The 11,476-nt window shown below is 44.3% G+C and overlaps 1 protein-coding gene across 1 annotated transcript in view; it reads left to right on the top strand.

Moving 5' to 3' along the window:
* Positions 1–271: 271 nt before the first annotated feature.
* The window catches only part of xpr1a (xenotropic and polytropic retrovirus receptor 1a), a gene marked incomplete at its 5' end in the record, with an annotated part of 47,186 nt that continues 35,981 nt past the window's right edge, over positions 272–11,476 (top strand). The window contains 7 exons of the mRNA XM_084308449.1: positions 272–299; positions 851–1,071; positions 1,614–1,763; positions 1,858–1,941; positions 7,249–7,330; positions 7,697–7,884; positions 9,472–9,651. Of these exons, the coding sequence (XP_084164575.1) occupies positions 272–299; positions 851–1,071; positions 1,614–1,763; positions 1,858–1,941; positions 7,249–7,330; positions 7,697–7,884; positions 9,472–9,651 (933 nt within the window). The remainder of the gene's footprint in view (positions 300–850; positions 1,072–1,613; positions 1,764–1,857; positions 1,942–7,248; positions 7,331–7,696; positions 7,885–9,471; positions 9,652–11,476) is intronic.

The following is an 11,476-nucleotide window of genomic DNA, read 5'->3' as shown; positions in this document are numbered from 1 at the left end:
TGAGGACTTCTTCTAGCTCAGTGGGTAAGGAGAAGGTGAGGACTTCTTCTAGCTCAGTGGGTGAGGAGAAGGTGAGGACTTCTTCTAGCTCAGTGGGTGAGGAGAAGGTGAGGACTTCTTCTAGCTCAGTGGGTGAGGAGAAGGTGAGGACTTCTTCTAGCTCAGTGGGTGAGGACTTCTTCTAGCTCAGTGGGTGAGGAGAAGGTGAGGACTTCTTCTAGCTCAGTGGGTGAGGAGAAGGTGAGGACTTCTTCTAGCTCAGTGGGTGAGGATGGGGATGAGGACCATTCTGATGAAAAGTAGGTGAGAAAGCTGAAGGCTGAAAGGGAGAAGATGAAATAGAGGGCGTGAGTCATCTCAGAGAGGGGTGGAATAGAAGAGGAGAGAGTACCAGTGAGACAGAGAATAATGGAATGCAGGCTTCTGTCCAGATTCTCTCTCTCTCTCTCTCTCTCTCTCTCTCTCTCTCTCTCCCTCTCCTCTCTCCCTCTCCCTCTCTCTCTCTCTCTCTCTCTCTCTCCTCTCTCTCTCTCTCTCTCTCTCTCTCTGGGTATATTAACCTATCTCTGACCCTGATAATAGCTCCTCAGCAGGCAGCATTTACACATTATCTGGTCAACCTAATACTTCCCCCTTCCTTCCTGGAACTGACAAACAAGGAAGCTCAAGGAAAGGAGAGGAGCAGAGGAGAGGAAAGAAGGGTAAAAGAGAGGAGAGGAGAGAAATGGAATAGCATTACTTTGACTAAAATCTTAATCAACAGGATCCAACACGATAGAGCACAGCAATCACGGATAGCAGGGATACAGATGTATTATAATTGTCTTTCACACGTCTCTCCTCCCTTTAGAGAAGCTTGCTGAAGCTCAGAGGCGCTCCGCCACGCTGCAGAATGAGCTGCAGTCGTCTCTGGACGCGCAGCGCGAGAGCCACGCTCCGCCGGGCCTGCGGAAACGCAAGACGGTGTTCCGGGTCTCACAGGAGGAACGCTGCAAACACCGTAACATCAAGGACCTGCAGCTAGCCTTCAGCGAGTTCTACCTCAGCCTCATCCTACTCCAGAACTACCAGGTTTCACAACACAATACACTGTACACTGTACATACTGTAAAAGAAAAGGACCTTCGAGGAAACATTTGAACTGTGGTGGAACACTTAATAATGTACTATGCAGCAATATACAGTATAAATCAATCTGATTCTTAGAAATCATAAAACAATTGCACATGTTCCATTTACTTGTGGCTTAAATTGGTGATTGAAACAGTGATTACAATTTTTGTTGAGGTCACTGTGCTAATATACTGTATATGCAATTGTTTTACAATCTTGGAACCGATGGTTTCTATTGTACATTCCATAACTGTAGCTAATCTTACAGTAGTTTTAGCCAGAGTCTAAATGCACATAGAAAAAATTATTTCAGAATCGGAGGGGGTGGCATGTCTGAACCTTTAGGGGTTCATGTTACCACTAAAATAGCATTAAAACTACTCAACTTCTCTCCTAGACACCTTTAGTAGTGTAACCATCTGTTTGCATTACCTGTTGCCTTGCAATGTTTTTGTTCACTTCGCTCTTGATCACAATCATTGCTCTCGCTGTCTCTCCAGAACCTGAACTTCACTGGTTTCCGTAAGATCCTCAAGAAGCATGATAAGGTCCTGGACACGGCGCGTGGGGCCGACTGGCGTGTGGGCCAAGTCGAGGTGGCTCCCTTCTACACCTGCAAGAAGATCACCCAGCTCATCTCTGAGACAGAGGTACACAGCACCAACCACATTGCAAGCATACATATATACACACAATGTGTGATCACTACTTCTAACCAGGCGATGTGTCTGTGTTGTTCTTCAGGCACTTGTCACAACGGAGCTGGAGGGAGGCGACCGCCAGAGGGCCATGAAGAGGCTGAGAGTTCCTCCACTGGGGGCAGCGCAGGTTAGACCTACCTGCTTCCCACACCTTCACTTACACATCTACATATTGTGACAGGCCTGGTGGTGTTCAGACTCGTCACGGTTCAAAAACAAACAAATTCAACTGTCCACACAAGCACAATTTAAATTTTTTGATATTTATTGAATAAGGCAAATCCAGTCCAATGGGCAATTAGAGTAGTCGTAATACAGTCCAGGGTCAAAAACAGGCTCTCGTACAAAAAAGGGATTGTTCAATACTCAGAGTTTGTCTTCCAGTCCAGGGTCAATACACAAGGGGGTTTCTCAGCCAGTCTAGGGTCCAGTACACAATGAACACCTTCTCGCCTTCACCTCTCCTCTCAACAACGTCTTACCTCAAACTCCGTCAAACAACAATCTCTCTCTCCGTACTTAGCTCCTACCTCACCTCCTTTCCACTCAACTCTATCTGTCCTAGTGTATTATAGTATGTGTGTCAGGTGTGTGTGCGTGTGGGATGTGGGTGATCTAATGGTGCACAGGTGTGTTCTATCAGTACTAATCAGCTGCCTAATTGCTTCCATTCCTCCCGTGGCAGTAGTATATCCCATCCTTCACATAGCCATGGATGGGGGGTGATATCTGCCACAATATATACACCTTCAACTTACACATAATATCATAGCGAGAGCTAGCTAACAGCAATGAAGCTATAGTTCTCTGTAGAATGGTGAGCTAACAGAGTTATTTATACAGGGGACAGGGAGTAAACAAAACTAAGTAGTACCTTGACATACAGACTATGAGTTATAGATGTGGTATGTAGAATATGAGAAGGCTATGTGGACAGAAGACTGTGTGTGTGTGTGTGTGTGGTGTGTGTGTGCGTGTGCGTGTGTGTGCGTGTGAGAGAGAGAGAGAGAGAGAAAGTGTGGTGTGTGTGTGCGTGCGTGCGTGTGTGTGTGAGAGAGAGAGAGAGAGAGAAAGTGTGTGTGTGTGTGTGTGTGTGTGTGTGTGTGTGTGTGTGTGTGTGTGTGTGTGTGTGTGTGTGTGTGTGTGTGTGTGTGTGTGTGTGTGTGTGTGTGTGTGAGAGTGTGTGAGAGTGTGTGAGAGAGTGTGAGAGAGAGAGAGAGAGAGAGGAGAGAGAGAGAGAGAGAGAGAGAGAGAGAGAGAGAGAGAGAGAGAGAGAGAGAGAGAGAGAGAGAGAGAGAGAGAGAGAGAGAGAGAGAGAGAGAGAAGAGAAGAGAGAGAGATGAGAGAGAGAGAGAGAGAGAGAGAGAGAGAGAGAGAGAGAGAGAGAGAGAGAGAGAGAGAAAGTGTTTGTGTGGCTGGTGCATGTGTGAATGGTATGCAGCCACATGGATGTGTGTGTGTGTGTGTGTGTGTGTGTGTGTGTGTGTGTGTGTGTGTGTGTGTGTGTGTGTGTGTGTGTGTGTTGTGTGTGTGTGTGTGTGTGTGTGTGTGTGTGTGTGTGTGTGTGTGTGTGTGTGTGTGTGTGTGTGTGTGTGTGTGTGTGTGTGTGTGTGTGTGTGTGTGTGTGTGTGTGTGTGTGTGGGCATGTGTGTGGCTATGTGGAATATGTGAAGGCTATGTGGATGTGTATTTGTGTGTTGTGCGTTTGTATGTGTGTGCATGTGTGTTCATGTGTGTGTGTGTGTGTTTGCGTGCCTACAGTATGTGGATGTGGATCGGAACTATGTTTGTCCGCGGAGCAACATTTGGAGGATCAAGAAAAGAGGGCGGAGCTTGATATTTTATTTCAATTGAGTGAATTGTTGAGGGAGGAGCCAGACTTACTTTTTTATTATTTTTTTTGACATGACATAAAACTAGACATACAAGCATTAACAGTAAATATCCACAATAAATCACAGGACTATACATTCCAGTATTTGAATCAATATAAATGTAGTTTACGAGATATATACATAATACTTGCAATACAATACAATACATACATATGCTCTTGCTCGCTCTCTTCTTCCCCCCCCCCTCAGGACCCCCCTTGGATAATCCATCCATTATTTCATTTCTAACCAGATTGCAATGCTGGCTTAATTGACACCTAAAATTTTTGCTGTAGATATCTCTAGATAAATCACATCGAGATAGGTAAGAACCCATACCTTCCGGCACATTTTATCCGGTTGAATCCAGCGTGATGCTATCAGCTTTTTAGCAGCCGTAAGACCGGACAAAATTAGTCTCTTTAGCTGTATAGAGGCTGCTAACTGAGAAACATCATTCAACAACAATACAGAAGGCAGTACAGGTATGGTCAGAAATAGAAATTCTGATAATTGCGTGGTTACTTCTTCCCAGAATATCTTAACAGGGGGGCATTCCCAATACATATGTATAAATGTACCGATATCACCCCTTAGACACAAGGAGCATAGAGAGTCTTGTTTAAGCCCCATTCGGTTCAATCTTATAATAATAATAATAATAATAATGGATTGGATTTTATATAGCGCTTTTCTCTGACTCAGAGCGCTTCACAGAGTCCATTATTCGTTCATACAGTCATACCGGTGGTGGTAAGCTACAATTGCAGCCAGAGCTGCCCTGAGGCAGACTCACGGAAGCGTGGCGAATAATCATCGCCTACGGCCCCTCCGACCACTACCAACATTCATTCACATGCATACACATTCATACGAGGCAAGTAGGTTAAGTGTCTTGCCAAGGACACAACGGCAATGGGATGTACATGGGCTTGAGCGGGATTCGAACCCTTTGATCATTGGACGCCCCGCTCTACCCCTGAGCCATAGCCGCCCCACAGCCATTATAGGAGTCAGGTAAGTCCTGTGAATATAATTAAGATTAATCTGTTGATGATCCGGGTTGCGTGACGCTAGTCGAACGTTTGCCCAGACTTCTTGCCAATCAAAATCTACTTCCAAGTCTGGTATATCCCTCCAGACTTACTCATTCACTTCTCCCACCAAGATGTTCCTGCTGGTCTGGGGACAGGACTGGCGACCTGTCAGTCACAAGTCCGCTTCTTTAACCTTTCAGCATCACAATTATATTAGCATATTACTTATATTTGACCAAAGTACAACAGCATTAATACCTATAATATATATTATTGTAAATATTATAAATTATTATATATATATTATATATAGTGTTGGCAAGTTACTTTTAAAAAGTAACTAGTTACAGTTACTAGTTAATTCTTCCCAAAAGTTAACTAAATTACATACTCAGTTACAAATTATATGAGTAACTAGTTACTTCAGAAAGTAACTATTGCGTTACTTTCAAGTAATTTTTTTTTACATAAACAACATACACAAATCTAAATTATTTTAATGTTGCTGTGGGACAAAGTGAGATTAGCCTCCAATCAAATGCCATGTATGTAGATATTATAATTACTATGTTTATATAGTGGATCATACAAATACAAACACAATAGATGTTTTGGAACTTTTGATATGTTATTGCCCCTCAACAGGCCACAACTGGGCAACATTAAATTATGCTTGTTAAGCACTATACCAAAAATAAATAACAAATATATACTGATTGATTGAAAATTTTAATTAACAGGATTGCAGAATGGGTACAGTACAGTACAGTCTCAATACACACAATTGTTAAGGGGATGCAGACCAGAGAAATACTTTTGTCTTGTTTACATCAGGGTCCCCCATTTTCAATTCATGACATTTATGGACATACACAACATACAGATATAAGAATCTAATCTAATCATCTAAACTAATCTAATCATGACATTTAATACATGCATGACATATAGATATGTATATCTCTGAGTCTGAGCACCTGAAGACTGTGCTATTAAACCAGGAAGGGCAGCACTATGTTGATAAGGCTGTAGCCTCCACTACTGTGTAGTGCCCTGCGCTGCAACACAACTAACAGAAGAGTGAACAAAAAACGCTCATGGACCCGCGGTCTGTCATTGACTGCTCGCTTGTGTTGTTCGTTGGATTCGTTTTGGATTATTTGGGTTCGCCAAACCAACTATCAAAACGTACACGGACCCGCGGTCTCACGTTGACTGAGTCGCTTGTGTTGTGTCACTGTGTGTCAGACTCTGGAGGCACCCGCCCACCTCTACCTCTACCTCTGATTGGCTTACCATGACAATTTACTCAACCTCAGCCAATCGCGCGCTGCCCACTTTAACCAAGGAAGGACAGAATGCCTCTCGGCGCAGAGATCTGTCTGATGAGAAAAAAAAAGCTTCAATCATAGTAACGCGCCGCATTTTTTGGCAGTAACGGTAACGGCGTTATTAAGATTGGAAGAGTAATCCGTTAGATTACTCGTTACTGAAAAAACTAACGCCGTTACTAACGCCGTTACTCCCATTACCCAAACTGTGTATTTTGGGACGAGAGAGAGAGAGAGAGAGAGAGAGAGAGAGAGAGAGAGAGAGAGAGAGAGAGAGAGAGAGAGAGAGAGAGAGAGAGAGAGAGAGAGCGAGAGAGAGAGAGACCTTCAGTATTGATCTTGAGAATGTGAGAGTGGTCCCTCACATCCCCTACTACTGGATATCATATATCATGTATATTTATTACCACATTAACATGACTCTTATGTCCAACTTGAGTTATATGACTTGTCTGGCATAGTGGTTGAATAATGGGAGACATCTATAAATTCTGTAAAGTGCAGTTGTTTTAAAATTTCACATTTCTTCTAGTAGGTGAGGAATTTCAGTTATTACCTCAGGTTGGCCCGATACGACTGACTGACTGACTGACTGACTTGATTGTTGAGGCACGTACTGTATGTGTGAGTGGCGTGGCCAGGTCCTTAACTAGGCCTAGTTTATTAAATCATAATCATGTGGGGTGTTTGCTCATCATCACTGTACAACAGGATCTTGGACACGAAAAATATCTTTACACCTTGTTTTTACATCTTTTACACGATAACCTTTTATCATATCAAATATCATATATAAGTGAGAATTTAGATTTAGATTAGAAAATTACTTTATAGTCAGTTTACACAAGGCAATTGAAATACATAGACCCTACAACACTTCAGTTCCAGCTATAAACCTGACAACACAAGAAGAGTTTATGTGAATATAATGTGTACATACTTGTGTATTTATGTACTTTATATAAGTACAAGGTAATATGTATAAGGCACCATAAGGTGTACAAAACGTATGCATAAGTATAAGGTAGGATAAAATATTTAGGTATAAGGTATGATATATTTATATATATATGTGATAATTATATGGTTAGATGTATGTATTTACGCATACGGTTAAGATATAAGTATGTTTTAAGATGAAATGTCTGCAGTTGTCCTTCATCTCCTTGGCTCTCTGCCTCCTCCGCTGCAGCCTGCGCTGGCCTGGACCACCTTCCGCGTGGGTCTCTACTGCGGAGTCTTCATCGTCCTCGCCATCACCTTCATTCTCACTGGTACGTCAGAATCACTATTTCAATCTAGGAGTGTTTCCTGTCCTGGTGAATGCTGAACTAGTTCACCCTATGTAAGATAAGATAAGATAGTCCTTTATTGATCCACTCGAGATATACACCTCATGCATCTTGAACTGATTGGATAGCTATCGGAATGTGGAATGTGTATAGATCGTATGTGGATATTATCTAGATGAGAGACGCATAAAGTGACAACTGTAAATGGGGCCTTTGGTGATGAAATATAATTTATCTGTTGTTAATATGAAGTCCAACTGTTAAAAAAAACATACATTAGTGCATCATATTATCATGCGAGCAGTCCGTTCTATCTGAAACCTGTATGTTCTAATCTACCTCTAACAGGTGCTGTGTTTGTCCGCTATGAGAACATGTGGCCACTAGTGAGGATCTATCGCGGCGGCTTCCTGCTGATCCAGTTCCTCTTCCTGTTGGGCATCAACACCTATGGATGGAGACAGGCTGGAGTCAACCACGTCCTCATCTTCGAACTCAACCCCCGAAACAACCTGTCCCACCAACACCTGTTTGAGGTGAGAACTCTCATTTCACTCAATAGACACTTTTCTTAACCGTCTGTAGTGTGGTAGTGAAATGGTTAACCTTCTGTAGTGTGGTAGTGAAAGGGTTAATGATACAGCAGGTTTTGAATAGTCTGGATCAGTGCCATGAGACTGTGGGCAGTGGTGGAAAGTAACTAAGTATTATTTTTACTCAAGTACAAATTTAACGAGCTACTTGTAATTTACATATTTTCATTTTAGGGAACTTTATACTTTTACTCCACTACATTTCAAAGGGAATATTGTTTCTACTCCACTACATTTATCTGAACCCATCAGTTACTTTGAAGAAAAACATTTTGCATAGAAAACACGGCAAAGATGTATGAAGAAGGACGTAACCAGAGCAGCATAACTGGACCACATACCACTTTAACATAACTGATAGAGGTCAATGGATCAAGGGTCGAATGCTCCCAAGCACTGGAATACACAAACGTTATATAGGATGCATACTTTTACTTTAGATACTTAAGTACATTCAATAGCAAATACTTCTCTACTTCTACTTAAGTGGAATTGGAGGACTTTTACTTTTACCAGGGTATTCATTTATCTGGGTATTTCTACTTTTACTTAAGTAAAGGAACTGTGTACTATTCTTCCACCACTGACTGTGGGTATAAGCACTATTAGCATAATAGTTAGCATATAGCATGTCAACTATTTCAGTGGGAATTCTCTTCCCCTTCCGCTATCTGAGACACTAAATAGCAAGGGCACCACACAGGCATCTGTCACGGCACAGGCCAGAACTTTTCTTTCCCCTATATCGGAATGGTAAGGTGGCACAGGGCCAACGTAGTGTGGAGAGAGGTATGGCTACGCGAGAATAGTTTTGAAGATTCTCTGTGGGGTGGCGGCGGGGTGGCGTAGCGGAAATTGCGCTCGTCACCAATGCAAGAGACTCCAGTATCGAATCCCAGTCTCAGCATTGCCTTCGGCTTGGACCGGCCGTCATACTGGCTCATTTGGCAGAGTCAGTGGGTGGAAGTCGATGGGTGGGGATTGGACGTTGTGGACAGCGACCCCTACAGGTCGGTTGGGAGACGCCTGCACAGCAGAGACAGGAAGTGGCGAGGGTAGTGTGAGCCTCCCATGCGTTACACCTCGCCAATGAGAGTCCGCGCTGGCAGGCGAAAAGATGCGACAGGCTGCCTCCTCGTGTGCCGGAGGGAACACGTGATGCAAGGCTTCTATCCTCTCTACAACCGACCAGTGGGGGGCATAGTCAAGCAACGTTCAAGACAGGGGAGGGGAGAATTGGATACACGAAATTGGGATGGGAGAAAAATAGAAAATAAGGAGAAAAAGGGGATAAAAATAAAAGATTCTCTGTGGGGTGATGACACTTATTCATCTGGTAAACTTTCAAGTAAGACAAAGAACAAACAAACACCACAATTTTTCTTTTTTTTTGCAAGTAAAGATATAGGGTAAAACGGTTCTATTTTATGAAACAAATGTTCACTGTCTTAGACAATGTTTTCCACATAAAGGCAGTCTCGGACTCCAGATTTCCTTCCGCCACATCACAGCAGTCTCTCTTCCTCTCAGATTGCTGGTTTCCTGGGCGTGCTGTGGTGCATCAGTATCCTGTCCTGCCTGTACTCGGATTACACCTACATACCCATGCAGATCAACCCTCTCATCCTGTACGGCTTCATGGTCCTCTTCCTCATCAACCCCTTCAAGACCTGCTACTACAAGTCTCGCTTCTGGCTTCTCAAACTGCTGGTTGGTCCACTCACTTACTGTATAAGTATGACTCAGATATCGGCCAGAAGTCTTCGGTCTGTGTCTATTTTACTGATACAGTAGAATTCATAGTCGAATTTTACTGCTATAGTTACTGTAAGGTGCTTTCATCTGAAAGAACACTGTGCTGCATGCCATGAAGTGTGTGTGTGCGCACGCGTGTGTGTGCATGTGTGTGCATGCTCACATTTGTGTATAATTATGCACCTGTATTTATGTTTGTGTACGTGTGTGTGTTTGTGCATGTGTGTGTATGCATGCTCACCTGTGTGTACATTGGTGTGTGTGTGTGTGGGATAGAGAGTCTGTGTAAATATGTGTGTGTTTCTGTGTCTCATTCATTTGCATCTGTGTGAAAAATCAGATATCTGTCTCAGGTCTTGTGTTCACAAACCCTTCCTTCTGTTCTGTTCTTTGTCTAGCTATGTGGATGGAGGCGGGGGGGGGGGGGGGGGGGGCAGAGGGCGTAGGGTTGAGGGATAATAGAATGCAGCCTAGTCCCAGGGGATGTGGTGGCTGTGACTCTGCAATCATTACAGGCATCTATCAGTATGCTGCTGCCCGTGCTCCTCAACCCCCCCCTATTGATTCCCCCAGCAGCCCTCCCTCTTTCTCTACTCCTCTCCTCTCCTCCTCTCCCTCCCCTCTCCCTACAGTCTTCAGCAGCTCTCCCTCTTTCTCTCCTCCTCTCCTCCTCTGCCTCCCCTCTCCCTACAGTCTTCAGCATCCCTCCCTCTTTCTCTCCTCCTCTCCCTCCCCTCTCCCTACAGTCTTCAGCAGCCCTCCCTCTTTCTCTCCTCCTCTCCTCCTCTCCCTCCCCTCTCCCTACAGTCTTCAGCAGCCCTCCCTCTTTCTCTACTCCTCTCCTCCTCTCCCTCCCCTCTCCCTACAGTCTTCAGCAGCCCTCCCTCTCTCTCCTCCTCTCCTCCTCTCCCTCCCCTCTCCCTACAGTCTTCAGCAGCCCTCCCTCTTTCTCTCCTCCTCTCCTCCTCTCCCTCCCCTCTCCCTACAGTCTTCAGCAGCCCTCCCTCTTTCTCTCCTCCTCTCCTCCTCTCCCTCCCCTCTCCATACAGTCTTCAGCAGCCCTCCCTCTTTCTCTCCTCCTCTCCTCCTCTCCCTCCCCTCTCCATACAGCCTTCAGCAGCCCTCCCTCTTTCTCTCCTCCTCTCCTCCTCTCCCTCCCCTCTCCATACAGTCTTCAGCAGCCCTCCCTCTTTCTCTCCTCCTCTCCTCCTCTGCCTCCCCTCTCCATACAGCCTTCAGCAGCCCTCCCTCTCTCTCTCCTCCTCTCCCTCCCCTCTCCCTACAGTCTTCAGCAGCCCTCCCTCTTTCTCTCCTCCTCTCCTCCTCTCCCTCCCCTCTCCCTACAGTCTTCAGCAGCCCTCCCTTGACTGGGACTGACTAGAGCCATCTAAACCCCAACGACACATCAGCACTGATGCATTTGATGTGGGTGTGACGATACTGATATTGATACCGATACTGATACTGGTATTGGTTATCAGGTGAATACAGAGCTAAAATCAGTCTCAAGACCATTTCCCTGCAATGCTAAAATCAGATACAGAGAATGCAAATGTCAGAAATTAAAGCAAAAGGTTTAGGATGATGTCAGCAGTGACCACGTGTTTTCGGTGCATCTCTGGTATGAAATATATATTTAAGATTTGAAATCCATTTTTCATGATTGTGCATGATGTCTTATTGCCATTTATTTGGGCTTTTGTGAGAAGATATAAGGGGTGGCTATTTCATGAAACATTCCAATGGGACAATGAAAAAACTGTTCTACGCCAACATGTAT

The sequence above is a fragment of the Notolepis coatsorum genome (genome assembly GCF_963971535.1).
Source record: "Notolepis coatsorum genome assembly, chromosome: 2".
In the NCBI taxonomy this organism is placed as follows: Eukaryota; Metazoa; Chordata; class Actinopteri; order Aulopiformes; family Paralepididae; genus Notolepis; species Notolepis coatsorum.
Note: the sequence above shows the minus strand (reverse complement) of the source record. Positions and strands in the feature narration are given on the sequence as shown.